The sequence below is a fragment of the Truncatella angustata genome (assembly GCF_020726525.1).
Source record: "Truncatella angustata strain MPI-SDFR-AT-0073 chromosome Unknown BKA67scaffold_1, whole genome shotgun sequence".
In the NCBI taxonomy this organism is placed as follows: domain Eukaryota; kingdom Fungi; phylum Ascomycota; class Sordariomycetes; order Amphisphaeriales; family Sporocadaceae; genus Truncatella; species Truncatella angustata.
Genome location: NW_025763381.1, coordinates 8,190,056 through 8,212,029, shown reverse-complemented (window position 1 = coordinate 8,212,029; position 21,974 = coordinate 8,190,056). Strand labels below are relative to the sequence as shown.

General features: G+C 46.5%; 6 protein-coding genes across 6 annotated transcripts; 3 read left to right on the top strand and 3 right to left on the bottom strand.

Annotated features, from left to right (window-relative positions):
- Nucleotides 1-2,962: 2,962 nt before the first annotated feature.
- On the bottom strand, nucleotides 2,963-4,793 carry BKA67DRAFT_618156 (subtilase; the record flags this gene model as incomplete). Its single annotated transcript, XM_046105450.1, has 7 exons — nucleotides 2,963-3,305; nucleotides 3,363-3,702; nucleotides 3,759-3,855; nucleotides 3,996-4,071; nucleotides 4,123-4,210; nucleotides 4,375-4,466; nucleotides 4,518-4,793. 7 exons carry the CDS (start codon nucleotides 4,791-4,793, stop codon nucleotides 3,093-3,095), a joined length of 1,182 nt encoding a protein of 393 aa, XP_045965546.1. The 3' UTR covers nucleotides 2,963-3,092.
- A 1,290-nt stretch (nucleotides 4,794-6,083) lies between these two features.
- BKA67DRAFT_551120 (condensin subunit Cnd3-like protein) lies at nucleotides 6,084-9,697 on the bottom strand. Its single transcript, XM_046101718.1, has 2 exons — nucleotides 6,621-9,697; nucleotides 6,084-6,560 (listed from the first exon to the last, which is right to left on the bottom strand). Exons 1-2 carry the CDS (start codon nucleotides 9,361-9,363, stop codon nucleotides 6,148-6,150), a joined length of 3,156 nt encoding a protein of 1,051 aa, XP_045965545.1. The 5' UTR covers nucleotides 9,364-9,697; the 3' UTR covers nucleotides 6,084-6,147.
- A 349-nt stretch (nucleotides 9,698-10,046) lies between these two features.
- Nucleotides 10,047-12,643, top strand: BKA67DRAFT_551119 (uncharacterized protein). The gene has a single exon (XM_046101717.1). The coding sequence runs from the start codon at nucleotides 10,199-10,201 to the stop codon at nucleotides 12,563-12,565; it is 2,367 nt and encodes a 788-aa protein (XP_045965544.1). The 5' UTR covers nucleotides 10,047-10,198; the 3' UTR covers nucleotides 12,566-12,643.
- Nucleotides 12,644-14,465, bottom strand: BKA67DRAFT_551118 (uncharacterized protein). The gene has a single exon (XM_046101716.1). The coding sequence runs from the start codon at nucleotides 14,247-14,249 to the stop codon at nucleotides 12,960-12,962; it is 1,290 nt and encodes a 429-aa protein (XP_045965543.1). The 5' UTR covers nucleotides 14,250-14,465; the 3' UTR covers nucleotides 12,644-12,959.
- A 287-nt stretch (nucleotides 14,466-14,752) lies between these two features.
- Nucleotides 14,753-18,549, top strand: BKA67DRAFT_551116 (alkaline-phosphatase-like protein). Its single transcript, XM_046101715.1, has 9 exons — nucleotides 14,753-15,243; nucleotides 15,298-15,342; nucleotides 15,427-15,718; nucleotides 15,783-15,910; nucleotides 15,978-16,348; nucleotides 16,397-16,626; nucleotides 16,682-16,956; nucleotides 17,007-17,464; nucleotides 17,519-18,549. The coding sequence occupies exons 1-9, from the start codon at nucleotides 15,032-15,034 to the stop codon at nucleotides 18,088-18,090; spliced, it is 2,583 nt and encodes an 860-aa protein (XP_045965542.1). The 5' UTR covers nucleotides 14,753-15,031; the 3' UTR covers nucleotides 18,091-18,549.
- A 1,378-nt stretch (nucleotides 18,550-19,927) lies between these two features.
- On the top strand, nucleotides 19,928-21,651 carry BKA67DRAFT_510043 (GPI mannosyltransferase 4; the record flags this gene model as incomplete). The annotated part of the gene is made up of 3 exons (XM_046097294.1): nucleotides 19,928-20,422; nucleotides 20,492-20,625; nucleotides 20,724-21,651. 3 exons carry the CDS (start codon nucleotides 19,928-19,930, stop codon nucleotides 21,649-21,651), a joined length of 1,557 nt encoding a protein of 518 aa, XP_045965541.1.
- Between the last annotated feature and the right edge of the window lie 323 nt (nucleotides 21,652-21,974).

Genomic DNA, 21,974 nt, shown 5'->3' with positions numbered 1-21,974 from the left:
TTTTACTTTATAACTTTACGTTATATAATGAGTTAATAATAAATTATTTCTTATTTATTAAAATAAAGTTTATTAATAAGATAAGTTTGTTTAACGTTAAATTAATACGTTTATATAAAAAGGGTGAAATTAAAGATAATTATTTAAACGTTAACTTTTATTAAGCTCGTTAAAATAATATAAAGAATAAACTTTATATAAGTAAAGTTATTATATATAGTAATTATAAGGTTAATAATTATATAAAGTAATAATGTAATATATTATTAACGGGGCTTTTATAATATTAATTAAATTATTAATAGTCATTTAAAACGAGTGTTTATAAACGATATATAACATGTATAAAGTAATATTAACACGATTACTCGAAGCTAAAATAACGATCTTATAGTTAAATATTTATTTTAACTTAAAAGTAATTAAATTTAAAATATATATATAAGAAGAATACTAATAATCTTTTACGTAATATTAATATTAAAGTAATATATATTTTACGAATAACGAAGTTTATTAAATATAATATAATATTATATTATTATTATCGCCTCGTTTACGTTTAATAACGTAGTTAATAAAGAAGTTCGAATGAATATTAAACTAAGTTAACGGCTTTAATTAAAAGGTAACGCTTATTAAATATTAATAATTATAAAAAAAATGTGTTAATGTTTCGAAAGATAATCGTTAATATAAAGCGTTAACTAATAAAGCGTTAAGGAACGGCCTTATTTAATATATAAAGTTAAAAAGGAAAGAAGTTACGATAAATCTTTATTTAAAACGGGGCGGATTAAACTCGCGGCGTTCTTTTTAAAACCGGAGTATATACGCCTTTATATTATTACGGCTAAGTATTAAGAATAATCGAGTACGTATTTATTTATTCTAAACTATTAAAAGAATCTTAAGCTCGCTTTAAAAGGAGAATAAGATTAATTAAATTATATATATATTACGACCTTGTTAAAGCTATATTAATATTAAAAAGGGCGAAGATATTAATTATATAATTATTATAAATAAGGTTTAAAAATTAATTATCTGTCTTTTTATTATTTATAATTATAAGTAAGACTAAGTTAGTTTAATTAAAACTAAGACTAAAATTATTAACTATTACTTACGAGTTTCGTAATTAATTTAATTTAATTATTATTTAAGGTAAAAACTAATTAATATTAACCTTAATTAATCTTTAGTTTAAGTAATAATTAAAGGAAAATAAACTTTTATTAAAATTTAAATATAACTTAAATATTATTAAATAGCTTTAATATAAATATTAATACTATTTAATTTATATTATAAAGATTATATTAATATTTAACTTTTATATAAAATTAATGTTAATATATATATATTTTATAAAAAAAGAAATTAAAATAATTATAAAATAAATTATAAATTATAATAATATTCTTAACTATAATAAAAGCTTATATTTATAATTATATTTAATAAAACGATTTATACTTATTTTTATTAAAAAGGTATATAGAAATAAAAGATAAAAAGATAAAAAGAAAAAATATTAACTTTTTCTTAATATAAATTTATTAATATTTTTTATAAATAATACTTTATTAAATACCCGATTTATTAACAATAACTCGTCGATATTTAATAATTTTAATAACTTTAACTTTTATTAAACGTGCCTTTTTTATTTTTAAATTAATTATTTTTAAAATAAGAAATTAATTAAATCTTAATATACTTAAATAATTAACTTTATTAAAAAGTTAAAAAATCAAATTATTAAAGGAAATAAAAAAGGTTATAAAAGAAGAAAAACAGTTAAATAACTTAAAAATATAATATCGAAAAAAAGCCTTTTTATTTCTTTTCTTAATAATACCACTTTATTTTCTTTCTTTTTAAATTCTTTTTTTCTTTTCCTTTTCCTTTTTTATAATTTTTAAATTAATTATTTTAGTTAAACTTATTATTTAATAATTAAAATTCGATAAAACATTTTTTATATATCTTATATAAAATATACATTTTTATTAATAGTTATTAATTTAATTATAATTATAATTAAAACTAAATTAACTAATATTAATTATAAAGGTAATTAATTAATTTAGTTTTTATTACGGCTTTCTTTAATTAAATTAATCTTAGTCTTAATTTTAGTCTTAGTTTTAATTACTTTCGATTTAATTAATTCTTAATCTTAGTATTTAATAACATTTATACTTTATTTAACGAAGACGATAATATTAATATTAATATTAATAATAAAAACGACGAAAGATTCTTTTTAAATTAAAATCGTACTTAAAATCTTAAAGAATACGAAGTTTATATTAACGAAAGAATAATTTTAATTAAAGTACGTTATATTTTATATCTCTTTATTATCTTAGTATTTTAATTATTAACTTTATAATAAATAAATTCTTTATTATTTTAAAACGAGTTTATTTTATTTTAAATAATAATATTCTTAAAAGTATAAACAATATATCGTTAAGAACAGTTAAAATGTTAACACTTTTAAAGAGTTAAAGATTTAAATTAATATAAGAAATTTAAGAAATTATTCTAGCCGAAATAAACGAAAACAATTATATATTAAATAAAGAGATATAAAATAAAAGTAATAATAATATTAAATTTTATTAATAAAGTTATATTACAGATTTATTAATGTATAAAGTTAATATATAAGTTATAAATTATTAGTTATAAGTTTAATTAATATTAAAACTTAAATTAAACTTAACAAGTTTAAATTAACTTAGAAATTAACTATTAATTTAAGTAATAAGTTAAATTTTAAGCTTATATTTTATTATTATTATTATTATTATTATTATTACTATTATTACTATTATTACTATTATTACTATTATTACTATTATTATTATTATTATTATTATTATTATTATTATTATTATTATTATTATTAACTTAGTAATATTTTTAAATCTTTTAAATTATATATAATAATAATATAAATAAATATTTAATTATACTCTTTATACTACTTTTGTTTTAATATAATAACTCGAGCTAGCCTACTTCTCTTAGGTCTTAATTTCTGTAACGTATAGCATTCGAGAACGTCTTATATAGCTCTAGACGACCGTTCTGTTACTTGTAGTATCGCCATTTTGTGCTAGTAGGTTGACTGTACTGCCAGGAACTCCCAGAATGACATCTGAAAGCGCCGTCTGACCAATGTAGCTACATAGTTCTTGCGGATCTGTTGGGGTGGAACCTAGACCGAGGAGATAGGCTGCGAGACCAGCAATGTGGGGGCTAGCCATGGAGGTCCCAGATATGGTGTTCTATCGGTCACTATTAGTTATTTCATGGCGGCATGACAATAATTCGTATGTACATACGGTTCTATTGCCACGCCACGTGCTCTTGATGTCTGTCCCTGGCGCAAGGATGTCGACAAGTTTGCCGAAGTTGGAGTACTCAGCAAGGTGGTCGTCTATGTCGGTAGCGCCGACGGTGCAAACCGAATTCTCAGAGGCCGGAGAGGAGGTGGAAGCACCCACCGCTTCGTTGCCAGCTGCTACTGCGAGGAATAAACCAGCCTCGACCACGGCAGCAGCAGCTTCATTCACAGCAGTCGACGTTGCTCCACCGAGGGACATGTTAACAAGCACGCCATTGGGACAATCTTGGGCAGGCGCATCGTCGACCACAAATCCCATACCTGCAATGACCTGTGAGCTGAGAGGTAGTCAGTAAAACTGATTACGACCAAGCCCACTTGTGGTGATATTTACTTTGCGCCCGAGCCGTTAGAATCAAGTACCTTGACGGCAAATAACTTGGTTTTTTTAGCAACACCGTACGTAACAGAGCCAATGGTGCCAGCAACGTCTTATCATCGCCAAGTTAGCAGATAGGTCATGACAAAGGATATACCCAAGGCCAGGGAGCGGTGGTAGACCTTAGCTCATAAAAAGCACATCTCAGGGTCTACCAACCTGTGCGAGTTCCATTTTTAGGTGTATACATACGTGTTCCATGCCCATGACCGTCCGTGTTATCATTGTCGGCATAGTTGGCAAGAAATTCAGCTCGACCTCCAAACTCCTGTGCAAAACGTCAGCGAGGTAGGCCACTAGATAATCGACAAGATCATACAGGATGGCTCGTGTCGATACCAGTATCAACGACATAGACGCAAGTACCCTTCCCGGCCGAGTTATCATAGGTGTACGTCGTACTCCCACTACAGCATTCGGAGTTAGTCATCGCTTCGTTGAGACAGGTTGGGGTTTGCTCGGGGGTATCGTAGAGGAGCCATGAGGAGGTCGATGTCTTTGACAGCCGATCGATGATACACTCTCCGTAGCCACACTGAACGTCGTGGGAAAGGGTTCGGGAATTGCTTACGGCTCTTTGCTAGATAGGCGCGCCAAACCCCAATCTGCATTTGTCTGGGTAGTCTTGATAGTGACGATACCATCTTGCTCGATATATTCAACCTAATCATTAGTTAGCACGTGTGGTTGAGGAGGCCTGATAATTGTACTGACACTGTCGTCATTACGTAGGGCGTCAAGCTCAGCAGCTGTCAATCCTGAAGCGAATCCCCTAAACTTGCCCGTATTGTAGACAAATTCAGCGTTGTTTGCGAGCGTGCTTATCGTCGAGCTCAGGACACCTTCGATGGCATCATGTTGTAGTTTCACAATGTACTTCCCATCAACAAGCTGAGCCCCTCTAGGTTTGAGAAGGGGTACGGGCTGTGCTCGGTTCGAGGGGGTGGCAGACACCAATGGGAACAGTACCAGGAAAGTAGCAGGGTGCATCGTGACGATAGGAAACTAGAAGAAGAAGATAAAAAGAAGAAGCAAAACAGCGGGTGTCTTTGGAGTGAGGTGTAAAGACCGACTTAAGTCAATTTGTATTCGAGCTGCCGGCAATCAGAGTTCCCACGGTTGGATGAAGACAAAATAACCATTTCATCTGTGAGTAAGCAGTTTATTTATCCCGGTGAGGCATATATGCAACTTAGCCAGACTATCTTCGACAACGCATGTCCTCATTGTAGGAACGTCGGCGAATGAGAGCACGGCATAGCGGCGCGGTTGAGAAACTGCCGCTAGGTGATCAGGCATCATTGGACTAATGTCTTGACCACTTGATGTGATCTACATGACGAACAACCTCCGGTTCACGTGTTGGCCAATCCGACTAGCGAGTTGCTATGAGCCATGGAAATGCTGTGCTGGCGCATTGCTATGGCTTGGAACTAGGCGATTATCTGATTTGACAGTAGTTATTAGATGCCCATCGAAGTAACCATGGGAGAAACGCCAACCAGCGCTTGCGCCGTACCATATTGATCGGGACGGCATGAAAGCTTGGCGCTGTAGTGCATAAACTTGTGACTACGGGACTTGGATCAGCATCCTGTTTGGTGCGGTATACGGCAGATAGGCGACGGAGCTGCTCGTTGAAACTTATGGAACTCTAAAAGTCTCGGCAGCGGCTGGGACTTGAACCAGTTACATCCGGGAGAGCAGACCCTGGGGGTTTTACCAAGCTGTCGATCATCCCTGAATCGACGAGCCCCGAGGTTGTGATTTTTCCGGATCTTTCAAACCCCCACCGTATTCTATAGTCTTTCCCATTTGGGTGGCCGTTTTTAGCCGCGATCATGCTGCCGAAACATGGTGAGATCATCTTTATCTCCTAACAATGGATCAATCATTTCATTCCGATTGCATGATACTTCCTACTCCGTACTCATTCTACAGAGAGCTCGGGCTCAATCCCTCCATGTTTCCGAGACTATTATGATACTGACATGGCCGAAACAAGACCAAGAGTGGGTCTATGCAGCAGAGCTTCGCGTTGATTGCTACGAGTCAATGCGGTCCCACCAGTTGACCAAGCACCATTCATACGCATCAATTCAAGCGAGAGTCTTGTCTTGGACAACACTTGAACTACTGTGATAGTATAGCTTTGAGCCGCAACGGAGTAGAGACACAGTTCTGGCTTTTACGGCCAAAACTGACACTGCTTCTTTAGTCAGGTTCGATACGAGATCATGATTGAGAGCAAAAAGCAAAACGTTCAATTCATAAGTGAACCAGGGGAATCGTTGTCTAACATGAAACCGTAAAAAGTCCGGCATACCATAAATATTCAGCCCAGCTACTCGCCATCCGTGAGAAGCTCTTCCACCAAAGACCCAGACTCATGCTCTCCACCTTGGCGGATAGTATCATTGCTCCGATCTTCATCATCCGAAACGTCTTCTTCTTTGATAGGCTCCTGCTCCTCCGTGATGGTTCTCTCGTCACCGGCGACGGAACCAACAGCAGAGATACTAACGCTGCGGCTCATCCTTCTTCCACCACTTTTCTCTTGCTCTGTAAATTGATTGACAATCTTACCGAGACTCACGTGAATCTTGTAGAGAGAATTTCGACTTGTGGCATCTGATAGAATGTTTTCTTCCACGGCCATATTGATCTCATCGTATAGATTGCGAATTTTGGCTTCTGACGAGAAGGGTGAAACATAAAGTTTACCCAAGAGGGTCGCGATGACCTTCTTTTCATCCTCTGCTCTCGTATTAGAAGCGGCCCATGATGGAGAATGTGCGTCATGGGGTAGTCACTTACTGCTCATGTTCCCATTCAGCCTTTCTATAATAGCTGTGGCGAAGTCGAGATGTCCATCACCGTTGACATTTTTCTTCTCGGCGTCCATTGAGACTCCGGGCTGATAACACTTCCGGGGGTCCGTCCAGTCTACTAAGCATGCGCCGATAGTGTTGAGAGTTGCCATCTCCTCATTTACGTCGGCGTCGTCATCTTCTAGGCCCTCTCGCACGTTGTAAAGTGCATGCAGAGCGTCTAATGCCACGGAACGCATGAGGTCCTGGTTCTCAGCTCTTGAATAGCAGAAGACGGGGAGGAAGTAGTTCAAAGCTTGCCTTACGCTCTGATTCCCCGCCGTGGAAGGGTCGAAGTAGGCCACAACAAGAGTTTTGAGAAGCTCAGCGGACGTATCGTGGTCCGTAACGACCCTGCCCAACAGCAGCTTGGAGACAGCAACTGTGGCGGCACCCTGTACTTCGGGGTTCTTGGAGCCCGATCGGAGTGCCTTGATATATATTTTGAGTAGAGCTGAGTTGTCGGCAAGCAACTGAGCGCCATGTACATTCAGAATGTCAGTAAGGATCTGAAGCGCCGTGATCTGGAGGGTAGAGTGCCCCTTAGCAAAGAAGTGCATGAAGAGCGTGAGATTCTCCTCGGCAAGGGGGCGATCGAGCAGGGCACAGAGCCCTAGACAGACAAGACCTCGCTCTCGGACAGGAGCCTCATGGCTGCGCACAGCAGGGACGACAAGATTGTTGAGCATGGCAACGAGGTGGTCGTTCTCCTGTAAAGTACCTTGGACGTTGGCGAGCATGCATTGTACGATATGGAGGCACTTCATGTTGATCATGATCTCTTTGATAGCCTTGGCTCTTGCTTCTTCTTCGCTCTCCGGTTCCTTGGAACGCCTTTCGCTCTTGGTGGGAGTGGTGTCGCCACTAACGTCAGAGCGGGCGGAGTGGAAACTATCATCATCGTTATCGGGACTTGGCTCGTCAACGATAGTATCGTGGACGTCGGCTACAGCCTCGAGGACCACGCTACAAAACTCCTTTTCACCAGCTGCATCTGGCGAACAAATATCGCGAAGCACATCAATGGTGAGCTTGGTCACCTCGTCGGGAAGTTCCGGTATGGACAGCATCTGGCGCAAGAGACTGAACATTTTCCGGCGGCCGACCTCATCTGAATAGTCCAAAGTGAGAATGATGTGTAAAAGTTGTTCCACGATGAACTCTTGCTCTACCGTATCTTCTTCCTCGTCGTCGTCGTCGTCGTCATCGGCCAGTTCTTGACTATTGACCCTACCAATAGCCTCTACGAGGACTTTCAGATAGCGCTCAAGAAAGAAAGCTAGCTTGGTGACTTCAGGAAGTTTTTCTTCGACGAGGGTCTCGTACTTTCGATTGCCTTCGGCTCGACAGAAGTCGTTGAAACTCCTGGCCATGAAGACGGACTCGGCAGAAAGAGTCTCCCAGAAATAGTCATCAAAGGTAACAGCATCTCTGTAGTCAGGGCGGCCCTCCCAAAAGCCTTTCATGGCCTCGAGAGCGACGCCATTCTCGACTCCGGAATTGACGACATCGATACGCTCGAGAAGTTCGAGGAGACCATCGAAACTGGGCTCCGGACTCTCGTTGAGCTTCCCATCTTCGGCTGGAGGAGGCGTACCGGCGCAGTCCTCGATCCATCGATCGCGGAACAGGCGCCCTGCGGCCTTTCTCACATTTTCATCTCGGTCTCTCAGCCCCCAGCGCAGAAGTTTCTCGCGCATGGACAAGGAAAGATGACGGAAATCGCCCAAGGCGGGCAGGAGTCTGGCGTAGACGGCGCGGCGGGTTAGAGGATCCTGATCCCTGGCCCTCTCCAGGAGGTAGGGGAGAGTGTTTGGCAGGATGGGCAAGTTGACGAGGAGGGAGCGGCGGACCTCTGCGCTGGGGTCGTTCTGAAGGACCTCGAGGAGCTTCTCGAGCAAGCCGGTCTCGGCGTCATCGTCGCTATCGTCCGAGTTGGCCATGGCTTCGACCTGGTTCCCTGCCAACCTCCCCAGGCCGAGGACAGCCTGCGCGCGCACCATGGCCTCCTTGTCACGTATGCGCTTGAGCAGACCGTGTCGCAGGTTCTGGAAGAGATCGTCATCGATGGCGTCGAGGGAGTTAATGACGTGGGAGACAAACTGAGTGGCCCTGAAGCGGACAAACTTGTCCTTGGCAGTGAGTAAGGGCAGGATGGCGCTCATGACGCGGGTGATGAGCCTGGTGGTGGGAGTCTCGGGCATGGTACTAGCATCGGCATCGTCCTCGCCCAGCAACTCGTTGTCCTTGTCACTGGCGTGGCGCAAGAAGAGGCCGACGAAGCGGATAGTTTTTTCACCGACGGCCTCGCTCTTCCTGACGGGCATGGCCCTCATGACGCAGCGTGCGAACTCTGTGTTGAAGTCGTCCTCATCGAAGTCGTCGGCGGGCGGAGGGCCCTTGCTGTTGCCCTTGTTAGGAGGGCTGGGTTCGTAGCAACATGACTCGTGGATTTTGCGCAGGTTGACAACGAGCTTCCTATGAGAGGCGGTGGTCTTCTGGGCGTCCCTGAAGATAAGGCAGACCCGGGTGCGCAAGGAGTTTTCCAGTGGCTCTTCTGGGACACTAATGGCTGGGGCAGAGGTGCGAGAAGTGTTGGAAGTCCTCGATTGCAAGGCAGGGGCGGATGATTTGCGTGAGGTAGCAGCACTCGAGGTGCGTGTTGACCTCGTCGAGGTCTTGGCCGGCATGACAGATGGGACGGTTGTGTGAATGTAAATATAAATACAGTCGTCAATCGAGGGATGGATTGCCAGTTTGTCTTGGCCTTGGTGTGCCCTGGAGATCTCTCTCTCTCTCCCAGCCAAGGGGAGGGGGGATATTGGATTCAAGTGAAACCGAAGAATCGATTGAGCGAGAGCAACAGTTGTAAAAGCAAGAAACACGACAGGGAGAGGCAGTAAATAAGCGTCGACCCCGTTGCGCCGGGCCGAGATGATTTGTGCTTGTGTTTATGCTTGTGCTTGTGCTATGCTGGGACTACTCAACACGCGATTGATTGATTTGCATGCGCGTCTGTCTTGATTTGTTTGGGTGACGGGCTTGATAGCTTCTCCATCTGTGCATGTCAACAACAAGTGGGGGGTGGCAGAGCAACAAACAACTGCGGCAGGTAACTATTGTGCAGCTGGACCTCAGACATTAGACAGCCGCTAACGGAAGCCTCTGGTCTTTACTATTGTAGGTCTCTGGGCCTCAGCCTCTGGGTCTGTCGTGTACGTGTACCCCGACGAGCGCGTCCAAGCGTGCTGGAGGGGAGGTACTTTGAAGGAAGTTCCGTTGCTGATGGCGGGGTTATGCATCTATCAGTGATGCCCTACTACATACATACAGTAGTACCCGCCGCCACCGCGAATGCGTCGTACATGTCATATCCACCCTTATCGTTCTGGCTGCGCTAAGATTAAGAAACAACCCAGAACTTTTTCTCTGGCGAAAATAGTATCGATATGCCATGCTTGGCTATGCTGTGCAGTGTGGTCTGAGATAACAACGCAACACAGTCATCTCCTAACACCTTTCAATATGGCCGGCAATACCAAGAAGCGCTCCCGCGACCAGGTCGAGGATGCGACTGCAGAGCCCTCTCAATCTCAGTCCCACCCCAACACAGACGTAGAGACTAAGACTCAAACCCAGACTCAGACCCAGACTCAGACTCAGACACAGGCCGAACCTTCCAAGAAGAAAGCCAGAGTCGAGGCTGGCAGATCCCTTTTTGTCAGGTCCCTGCCTCCTTCTGCCACCGACGACACCCTCACCGACTTCTTTTCTGAGCACTTCCCCGTCAAGAGCGCCGTCGTCGTCAAGGACCCCGCCACCAAACTTTCCAGAGGCTACGGCTTCGTCGTCCTGACTGACGCCCAGGATGCCAATGATGCCAAGGAGAAGCTCCATGGCCAAAAGTTCGACGGCCGCCCCATAAGCATTGATCTCGCCAAAGCGAGAGACCGCAAGAACAACAACAACGACACTACTGGCACTACAAACGACAATGGCAACGAAGAGAGGCGTGCAGCCGAGCAGGAAGCCAGAAAGCCCCCCAAGCTCATCATCAGAAACCTGCCTTGGAGCATCAAGAAGCCCGACCAGCTCGCCGCCCTCTTTCGTGGTCATGGCAAGATCTACTACTGCGACCTGCCCCAAAACAAGGGCAAGCTCTCCGGTTTCGGCTTCGTCACCATGAAGCGCAAAGGTGCCGAAAAAGCAATCGAGGCCGTCAATGGAAAGGTTGTTGATGGTCGCACTCTTGCCGTCGATTGGGCTGTCAGCAAGCAGGAATGGGGAAAGCTGCACCATGGCGACCATGATGTTCAAGACCAGGAGGATGGAGAGACTGCCACCAAGGAAAAATCGGCCAAGAAGAAGTCCTCCAAGCAGGACGGAGCGGATCCCAGCCATGACAGCAAGAGCGAAAAGAAACCTGAAGACGAAGACGACGAGGAAGAGGACGAGGATCTTCGAAACTTCATGAAAAACTTTGGAGACAAGCTCGAGGATGAAGAGAGTGGCGCTGAAGGCGACGGGCCAGACTCAGAAGCCGACGATGATAGTAGTCTTGAGCAAGACAACGACGATGAAGACGACTTGGACGACCCGGAGGGAAAAAACAGCAAGCCCACCAAGCCCCTCATGACAGATAATTCATCGACTCTGTTTATTCGCAACCTACCGTTCTCCACCACCGACTCTGACCTGAAGGGCCATTTCGAACAGTTCGGCCCGGTACGATATGCCAGAGTTGTCATGGACCGTGCCACGGACCGACCTGCGGGTACTGGTTTTGTCAACTTCATTAGCTTTGATGATGCCATGAAGTGTCTCAAAGGAGCTCCGCGGCCTCGACCCAACGACCAATCCGGCAAGCGATCCATTCTGCAGGACGAGCTGGCCGATGCACAGGGATTGTATACTCTCGAGGGCAGAATACTACAACTTACTCAGGCCGTAAGCAAGGACGAGGCCACTAAGTTGACTGCTGATGGCGTTGCTACCCGTGATGGCAAAGACAGGGATAAGCGACGCCTATACTTGCTCCCCGAGGGCACCATCGCCGCCAGCTCGCCCCTGTACTCCCTCCTCTCAGCCTCCGAGATTAAGATGAGAGAAGAGAGTGAAGCCCAGAGGAAAAAGCAGATTCAGACCAACCCCAGTCTTCATCTGAGTCTTACCCGCCTGGCCATTCGGAACATCCCGCGAAATGTTTCGCACAAGGAACTCAAGGCCCTGGCCCGTGAGGCTGCCGTTGGCTTTTCTAAGGATGTCAAAGAGGGTCGCCGCCAACCCTTATCCAAGGAGGAGGTCACCCGTGGTGGTGACGACGACCGCGAAGCAGAGCGCAAGCGCAAGGAGAAGGGCAAGGGCATCGTCAAGCAGGCCAAGATTGTATACGAGAATACACAAGGAACCAAGGTAGCCGAAGCCGATGCTGCCGGCAAGAGTCGAGGCTATGGATTCGTCGAGTACTCCTCACATAGGTGGGCTCTAATGGGACTGCGCTGGCTGAACGGCCACGCGCTGAAGAACGCCTCTGGAAAGACACAACGACTTATTGTTGAGTTTGCCATCGAGAATGCCCAGGTTGTCTCCAGGCGCAATGACAGACAGACGAAATTCGGCCAAGGAGCCGGCGACACCAGCGCTGCGCAGCAGGGGCATTCAAAGTTTGCTAGGGATGAGCGAGGAGGTCATCGTGGCAGTTATAACGACAGGCGAGCTCCTAGGACTGCCAAGGGAGACCAACTCAGGAACAAGTTCAAGGGATCAGATGAAAAAAATATTATTAAAGACGGCGCGGCGGCGAAAACAAGCGATGCTCGCAGTGCTCTAGAGCAAAAGATCATCGGTAGAAAAAGGATCATGAAGAAGAAGAAGGCGAATGCTCGAGGCTAAGCATTAGATGGGGAGCATGGTGCACATAGATATCCAGACGATCCTACTAAAATGTTAATATACGTCAACTTGCTACGTACCCTTGGGACTAATTGTCATTGAGCCATTATAGTATTGTTTAAACCGGACCCCACCCCTATGCCAAGATTCTTTAGACACCAATTTTTTCGAATTCTTTTTAAAAAAAAATCCAGAGAGAGAGAGAGAGGGGGGGAGACCTCGGTCACTTGTGTGCCCCTTGCGTGAGAGGACTGTTCCTTCCGCCCAGCTGGTACCAACGAGTGCTTGATAATCCACCCACACTCTAAGGCACGTATACCAAAGGCTTGAGAGTTGTTGGTAGGACAGACAAATCGAACGCAGCCACTCAAGATAGCCTGCTGCTCTCCGAGCTTCACTCATCTTTGGTCCAGAACCATCCACTTGGCCCGGCGGTATTTTTGTCCTTGGTTGGGCCGTTGCTGAAACCACCATTTCCCCGAGACCAGCTATAGCCTGGATGCCCGTCGCCGCCACTGGATGAGAAAGTGCGAGTCTTTACAGAACGCTCTAGTACTTTGCCCTGAGGGTCGTGCTTCTCTATGGTAAGGGAGGTTTTGATGATGCCGCCACGCGAACGCCTTTCGGTTTTTGTCACAATCCTACTTCCATCCGTCAAGGTTACTGTGTTTGTGTCTGTTGAGTTTTCTGTTTCTCGGTCTGTACTGGTGTCTTCTGGTGTATCGTGCTGACTTGCTGGATAATCATCCCATGAGGGAAGTGTTTTGGGCCAGCCTTGAGCAAAATGGGAATATAGGACTTGGTGGAGGTCTTCCTCAGTCGTAGGTTTTCCTCCCGACGTGTCTGCCGCGCCAGCGGAGCTGTCTTTGGGTGCGCGCAGTCCTAGTTTCTTCGCCCAAGGACTATGTAACTCGTCTAGTTCATGGATGACATGACTCAAATCGTCGCCCACAAAACCAAAGAAAGCGGAAGGACCGAGCGATGCCAGGTGTCCCATGATGCTGGATACCTTGACCTCGTCTTCACAGCTGGCTGCTTGTTTCACAAGAGACCTGACCAGGACGTCCGATCTTTGCCAACTTTTTCCCTGCTGCCCGGCCTCAGCGACCTGGCGAAGGATGGATTGCGCCCCCTGTTGAAAATCCGAACGCGGGAAATATGCGTCCCAAAGGCCGCGATCTTCGAGCGCAGCTCGCCACGGCCTTGAACTGAAGGCTTGCACAAATATATCGAAAAGGCTGTCCATATGACTTGTTCGTCCTGCTCTGATTTGCTCAAGATCTCTCAAGGGCTGGCCTGAGCGCACAAGCAGGAGATCTTCTAAAGCATCGTGGAAAGTGAAGTGTGCCAGAGGCTCGGGCGGCAGGTCTTTCGGTGAGGGCTGAGGCATGAAGTACAGGTTTTCTGGTGAATAGGATGAAAAGTTCAGCCATGACGAGATTGTCTGGAATCGTAATTGCTCAGCAACACCTCCCAAGGTCAGCGTCTCATCAGGTTCAGAATTGATATTGTCTGAGGAAAAGCTGCTGAGAGGCATGGGAGGGAGCCCTTCGGCCTTTTTATCAGCGTACAAGCCGACACTGTTCACATCTTGGCGGTTGCCGTGCCAAATTCTTGAGAACTGGCTGTCGATTTCCTTTTTGAAGCGGACAAAGGGATTGTCTGGACTTTGGTCGCTTGGCATGCTTGAAGACGCCGGTCTTTGTACGGCCACGCACGATTAGGGGGAGTGTTATTTAATAGTTTAGGGGAAGGGCAACTCGGCAGAAGCGCGTACAGAGTAGAAATTGGCGCTACAGGAGGGTATATTCGGTGAGCAACGCGAGTTCGGAAATATCCATGAGTACTAGTAGAATCCCCAGTGGCAGTCGACAAAGGCGACAAGTTACATAACTTCTGACATGATGTCGTTGCGGGGCACTACCATCCGTTGCTAACGCGCCTTGGACCAGTGTGTACAAGCATGTACTCCATAATGTACCAAGGGTGCATGATTACATACATAGTACAGAGCCGTTTGGAGGTCCCCTGGCCACTCTAAACCGCAGCTAGATACCTAAGGTTAGGTACCTACATACTTGCCTACATGCACAAGATTGTTACTTGGTACTACTGGACGCACAGCGAATGTCGTGAATGGGACGTGCCTTGCAGGGCGCATGGCTACTGGGGACCCCTACATAGGTATCGGTTTCGCGTCCGAACAGGACTCTGACCAAATAAATATTCCGAACACACCTTAAACAGACGTGCCATGTACAAGACATTGCCCATGGAGTCAGCCAAGTAAACCCGCCCTGTCTTTTGCTCTTGCTCATTTGACCAGTACGGAGATCGATCAATTCTCCACGCTTGCGCGCTTCGTCCCCATCTCTGCGATTCCAGTCATTCGAGCAATGGGGATTGCCAGCGGCTGAGGATATACCATCGCGCCCGGTGACCTCCTCGACAGCAGCCAAGTCCAAGATGCAGCAACGCAGGACCACTCTTACGGCCCAGGGTTTTCTCGTAGCCGCCAATCTGCTAATACCAGCGGCCATTCTGATTTTTGCTGCTGGTTTCTTTCCCTACAAGCCGTTCCTGTCAGGGCTTGCTCAATATGACGACCTCGGTTACGGCCCGCCTCCACCCCCACCCTTTAATCGTTTGGTCTTCATGGTGGTTGATGCTTTGAGAAGGTAACGTAGGAACATCGTAGTGCTGCTCCGTGAGTCGATACTAAATGTGCGAAGCGATTTTGTGTTTGCCGAAGGCTCTGGCTTTGAGTTCACCCAAGGGTTTGTCATCTCTCCTCCCCTACCAGCTCCCCCCCCCCCCTATACCACACATTGTACATTGAGTAATACTCATCAGGAACACAGCTTGATTCGAGATGGCTATGCCCTTCCTTACACGGCCCACGCCGCCTCCCCGACCGTCACCATGCCCCGTCTCAAGGCCATAACCACCGGCTCGATTCCTTCTTTTCTCGATGTCATCCTGAACCTCGACGAGGCCGACAGTTCCTCAACACTTGCCTCCCAGGACACATGGCTTGCTCAAATGAGAGCGAAAAAGGCTGGCAAATTAGTCATGTACGGAGACGATACCTGGTTGAAGCTGTTTCCCCATACATTCGACAGAGCCGATGGCACCTCGAGCTTCTTTGTTTCGGTAAGGAGCCCACGGCTTTATGGAAACAGGGGTTGCAAGCTAATGGATGGCTTTGTGCGGAAAGGATTTTACCGAGGTGGACAGCAACGTGACCAGGCATATCGATGCAGAATTGCGCCAGAATGACTGGAATACTATGGTTCTTCACTACTTAGGTCTTGACCACATTGGCCATAAATCTGGACCTCGAAGGTATGTCACGCTTGTCCTGGCTTGATTGCCCGGCGGAGCATTTTCATCAAGCTTACCGACCGCTCAGTGTCAACATGGTACCGAAACAACGAGAGATGGATGGAATCGTCCGGCGTATCTATAAAGCAATGGAAACCTATCCACATCTGGAGTCAACCATTCTGGTACTTTGCGGGGATCACGGCATGAACGATGCAGGTAACCATGGTGCTTCCTCGGCTGGTGAGACTTCGCCTGCCTTGGTCTTCATGTCGCCTAAACTGAAGTCCGTTTCGAAGCCATTAGCCGTCCCAGCTCCTTACAGGGAAGATTTTCAATACTATTCCGCCGTTGAGCAATCTGATTTGGCACCTACTCTTGGCGCGCTGCTTGGCTTCCCAGTACCCAAAAACAATTTAGGGGCTATAATCTCCGACTTCTTACCTATGTGGCCACAACGTAAGTTGCCCAGATAAATTACACACACATTGGCTTATAGAAATCTAGGACGTGAGCAGGTGCACATCCTCATGCACAACGCCAAGCAAATTTTCAGGATTGTGGTAGCGGCTTTTGGTGACTCAATGCTTATTGACAGCTTTGATGGAAATGACTGCTCACACATGCCCACTGACGCGGAAGAACTAGCTTGCGAATGGCATTTTTTGAGTCGAGGACCACCACTGGATAGCTCACAGGCCTTGGACGATGTAGAATGGGACCAGCGGGTCTTGCAGGTCGGTTGCTAATAGCCTCCCTTGAAGGACTGAGTTGCTGAATTCTATCTTACAGTGGTTGCGAAACTCGCAACGAACCATGAGCAGTATGGCGAGCAATTACGACATCACAAGGCTGAGCCAAGGCGCTGCTGTTGCCCTGCTGGCACTTATGTTTGCTTTAGTGGCATCCATTCTTTCCGTGAGGAGCACAGCTGGCTCTATCTTGTGTTTTGCGACGGTTACAATCCTCTATGGCACGATGATGTTTGCCAGTAGTTACGTCGAAGAAGAGCAACACTTCTGGTACTGGTCAGCTACAGCCTGGCTGGTGTACCTGTCCTATAAACGGTACTGCAGGATCTTCAAGTGTTTCATAGCCTTCCGCTAATATATACCAGCTCAAACATGTCTATGCTAGGTTCGGCGTCTGTCCAAGGGATTGTTCTCGTCTCCATGCGTCTCATTAGGGGCTGGAATCAGACGGGCCAGAAGTTTGCTGGCAGCCCGGATCTCGTGAAGCTCTTCCTGCTGCCTCACCCGCGACTCCTTTGGTGCCTGATTCTTGGTGCGTATGCAATGGTTACCACTGAGCTCATGGTCAGTACAAGCAGGCTTCCCAATGCTATCAACCAACCTGTGATTCTTGGCTTGGCGCTATCTGCGATATCTTTTAAGCTTGCCTTCACAAACGAGGATGCTCCAGAACTGGTTGTGGGATGTGTGCGCAGCCTTCTGCACCTCATTGGTGATCTTTCACTTGTAGCAAGGGCTCAAGCAGTTTTCTTAGGACTATCGCTTGCGTTGATATATCCTCTATACCTCCTAACTGCTACGAAGGGATCGGCACGCTACAGAGGTAAGCCAAGAGTCAACATATTCCGTGCTGGAGTCTAACTATTGTTCTCTATAGGCTTGAAGGTTTTGCATGGTTTGTATACGCTCCTTGCCTTGACCCAGACTCGGGCGACGAATATTCCGCTGTTCCTTCTGTTCCGAATATTGCAAGCGTACTTGGAAGCGCTGAGTCTCAGTATCGTTGAGATCACAACGTCGTCCATTATCTTGCAGTTCGCATCATTCTTTGCTATGGGTGGCTCAAACGCAATCTCATCAGTAGATCTCTCAAGTGCATACAATGGAATTAGTGACTTCAACGTTGTCGCTGTCGGAGTGTTGACATTCATCAGCAATTGGGCGGCTCCTATTTGGTGGGCGTCGGCAACTACTCTGCTCTTGTTGCGGAACAAGCACAACAATGCCGGCAATGTGTTCCAGTCCCACATCGCTCTACTCACGCTTTTCGTGGCGGCGAGTTTGACTTTTGTGATGGCTGCTTGTACGGCACTGAGAACACATCTCTTCATTTGGACTGTGTTTTCGCCCAAGTACCTCTACAGCATGGGTTGGAGTATTGGGCAACATATTGCAGTTAATGTTGGGCTAGGAGGTTTGCTCTACTGGTTAGGAAGCCGGGCCAGGTAGGCTCTGTCAATGGTTACAAAGAACTTTACACTATAAGTGAAGCGTACTAGGAACCTTCATTTCTGTCTTTGGTGAATTGACGGTTGCCAATGGAAACCTCGGATATACGGTGTGAGGCATACATACTGGAGGCCTACGGTACCATGCGCATCGGGCATGGAAGTGAACCTTACACAAGTGCGAGTGCGCATGTCTCGGCCACAGAATGTACGTTGGCTACCCGAGGCGTAGAACCCCCCCTCCAAACGGATATGTTGAGATGTGGAACAAGAGCCATTCAGCGCATTTAGATGGTCCGCAGAATTTGTGGACTTGGTAATACTTAAATGTAGGCAGTTGAAGTTTGGTTGGGTTGTAGGTACGCCGCACAAGTATGGAGAAAGAAGGAGAAAAGATAACAAGAAGAGAAACAAATACTGCAATGTCACCATGGTGGACCAGGCGCCATCACTAGTAAAATGATGTCCATGGCCGTTGATCCGTGTGTCTTGAGCAAGTTTGTTTGTCGCCAGGCATTTGCAGCGTTTGAGGTAAGTATGCATCTGTACGGAGGTCGCTACCAAAAGTCTTAGGTCCCCAAGACTTTCGTTACGTACCGTAGCAACTGGCCGACAGCTTACGAAAATGAGATATCGGCTGGCGCTAATAATGATCGCTACCGACCGCAGCTGCTTGTACAAACTAGAGGGACCGGAGACCTTGGTAGCAACCTCCGTATGTAATTAGATATCGGCGGAGACGGACACGGAAACCCGGGGACATTAGCGCAATCTTTGCCCCATCAATGATTTGCACAGTACTTTTCTGTACAGTGCATATCTCATGATCAAGCACTAGGCGTAGTACCTCCGCGGGTTTCCCTAGACGCGAAATGGGGGCAGAGGCCCAGAAACTTGTCTGCCCGCCTAGAGTTCTGTTCTGTGCACGGTAGTTGGCAGATCAGGCCCCTGCAAACAATCATCCAAAGACATATTCAGTGGGACTGAGCCTGCCGGGCTAGGTGTATGCGCGGGCATGGGGCTCACCTTTAGTGCATACTGTAGATACATGCTGTGGATCCCCGCACTGTAGCATCGTGTATTTCCAGATTCGTGACCACTCCCCACTGATCGATCAGTGCCAGCGTGTTCAACATTGGCCCCTGTTTAGGTGTGGATATGGACATTGGTTTGTGTAATTACTGTCTGTGCGATGTGATGTGCATCACAAACGCGACCTACATGTGCGATGCCACGAGGAAGGCTTTCCCTTTCTCCCCTGTCCCAGTTTAAAAATAAGATAAAAATTGAAAAGTTCCAGCCACCGTGGGCTGTCATCAGCTCATTTCCTGTCATCATGGGTGTTGTTTTGATTTGATCATCCGGCATGTCTTACCAATACAGCAGACAACCAAGATTCCTTCTGCCCTGAATACTGCTTTTGCTCCAGCCTGCCCTCCTCCTCATAGTCACGACCATTATTGCGAATGCGCCGCGACACCAACGGCCACAGACGGTTCAGAAATTGGTAACCAGCTAGCACAGTCCGAGTTCTACAGTCGCATTACCAGCTTATGGTAAAAAGAGCGCGCTCTTCGACCATGCAACAATCCGACACGAAACCATAGCGCAACTGAACAAGAACAAGAACAAGAACACGTATATCCCAAGGTTGGTGAGGTGAAAGAACTACGCCACCAGGCCTTTCCGGACTACCCTCGCCTCCCTTGGAGCACTGATCGGATCCGTGTTCAAGTAGATGACGTTGCTAGTCAGCGGCGTGCCACCTTGAGCAGACGAAGACGAAGACTTGACGAGAAGGAGAAGGAGAACGGGAACACACCAGATTGATCGCCAGTATGTGGAGGCGCACGTACTTGTTGTTGTTATTGGTGCGGCTATGGTTCGCCCTGTCGCCAAGCTATCTACATCCTGACGAAAATTTCCAAGGCCCTGAAGTGATTGCCGGCGAAATATTCAGCTATCCGGTACGGCGGACATGGGAATTCACGAGCGAACATCCCATCCGTAGCGTCTTTCCTCTGTGGCCCGTCTACGGACTGCCCATGCTGCTCCTGAGGTGGCTATGGATCGGCAACGGCAAGGACGGCGATGTACCACCCATTGCCGTCTTCTGGACTCTGAGGGTCCTCATGTTCATTCTCAGCTTTGTGCTTGAGGACTGGGCTGTTCACGAGCTTGTGCAGTCTGCGCGACACCGCCGCATCGCCATGCTGTTAGTTGCATCATCCTACGTCACCTGGACTTTCCAGACACACACATTTTCCAACTCCATCGAGACACTCGCTGTCGCCTGGAGTTTGGTCTTGATAGAGCGTATTTTGGACACTTCTGTAAGACTAGCCAGGACCAACCCTTTTCCCAGCCTAAAGCGCACCCCGGCTAAACTCACAACTGTATAGTCACAACAAACGTCTTCGCTTCTTGCGCCGACTGTACTCGGCGTGGTCGCCGTCTTCGGTATTTTTAATAGGATCACATTTCCAGCCTTTTTGTTGATCCCTGGGTTTCGGTTGATACCGCATTTCTGGAACAAGTAAGTCTAGTGTCTACCTTGCGCGGCATGCCTGTCCAGCAGGTGCCGCAATGCACTTTTCTTTTCCATGTTCGGAAAGCTGACCGAGTCACCGGTAGGCCTGTGTCTTTTGTCGTCTTGGTAGCGTCAGCTACCGCAACCGTGATCGTGGCCATTTCGCTAGATACCTCGTTTTATATACCGTATTCTATCAACTGGTCTGATCTGTTGCGCAATCCGGTTGTGACGCCCTGGAACAATCTGAGATACAACATGTCTCCGGCCAACCTGGCCCAGCATGGACTCCACCCGTGGTATCAGCACATGTTGGTCAACATACCGATGCTTCTCGGACCTGCGGCTGGATTGCTGTTTTTCCAGCCGCACTTGTCGCTTCGGCTTTATTCCGCCGTGTCGGGCCTGTTTGTGCTATCTGTGTTTCAACATCAGGAAGCACGTTTTTTACTTCCAACAATCCCCTTGATCTTGTCGTCGGTTCAACTGCCACAGAACACCAAGATACTCAAAATCTGGGTGGGCGCCTGGATTGCGTTCAACGTGGCGCTATCGTTGCTCATGGGGGTCTATCACCAAGGAGGGATCGTGCCCGGTCAGGTTTTTCTGAGCAAGCAGCCCGACGCAACTCAGGCCATATGGTGGAAGACATACATGCCACCTATCTGGCTTCTGAACGGAAAGAACGAGGTGTTGCGGACACGGGATGTAATGGATTTGGATGGGGCCAAGCTCCTTGAGGAGCTCGAAAGGCTGGCAACATGCGATACGCCGGCAGATCGGAGGAACAAGGAATACCTGAAGGAGCCAAATGGTACCTACCTGGTGGCGCCGTTATCGGCGACATGGCTCGATTCTTACCTACCAAACAAAGGACTGGACGGCTTACGGTTCCGGGAGGTGTGGCGGCACAAACAACATCTGAATCTTGATGACTTGGACTGGGCAGAGGACGGGTTCTGGCCGACACTGAAGAGAGTAATAGGCAGACGGGGCCTCGCGGCTTGGAGGGTGACAAAGACGTGTAGGTAGGAACGAAAGCGTTTACTTTTCTAGACGCATAATCTCAGTCAATTCGAGGATGCAGCTCATCTCGCGTGATGACTTCATGATTGCGGATGAAGATCTAACACGTGCCGAGCAGGGCGCGTTCATGGTATGAGATTGTGAGGTATGGGATAGGTGGAAGGTACAGATGCTCTAATATGTGTAGAAATGTGTATTGATTCTACCGGCTTGAGCATTTGGATGTTGTGTGAAAACAAGGTTTACGCAGTATCCAAGGCGGCTCTGGATTAACGGGCACACGTAGCCGGAGATATTTTACGGCCCCCACAACGATACGATGGGCAGTA

Excerpts from the sequence above, each read along its gene's own strand:
- BKA67DRAFT_551118 (XM_046101716.1), bottom strand. The coding sequence starts at position 14,249 with ATGCCAAGCGACCAAAGTCCAGACAATCCCTTTGTCCGCTTCAAAAAG.
- BKA67DRAFT_551120 (XM_046101718.1), bottom strand. The coding sequence starts at position 9,363 with ATGCCGGCCAAGACCTCGACGAGGTCAACACGCACCTCGAGTGCTGCT. Across the intron at positions 6,561-6,620 it reads GCTGAATGGGAACATGAGCA|AGGATGAAAAGAAGGTCATC; the intron begins GTAAGTGACTAC and ends ATACGAGAGCAG.
- BKA67DRAFT_551119 (XM_046101717.1), top strand. The coding sequence starts at position 10,199 with ATGGCCGGCAATACCAAGAAGCGCTCCCGCGACCAGGTCGAGGATGCG.
- BKA67DRAFT_551116 (XM_046101715.1), top strand. The coding sequence starts at position 15,032 with ATGCAGCAACGCAGGACCACTCTTACGGCCCAGGGTTTTCTCGTAGCC. Across the intron at positions 15,244-15,297 it reads GTGGTTGATGCTTTGAGAAG|CGATTTTGTGTTTGCCGAAG; the intron begins GTAACGTAGGAA and ends AAATGTGCGAAG. Across the intron at positions 15,719-15,782 it reads CCTCGAGCTTCTTTGTTTCG|GATTTTACCGAGGTGGACAG; the intron begins GTAAGGAGCCCA and ends TTGTGCGGAAAG.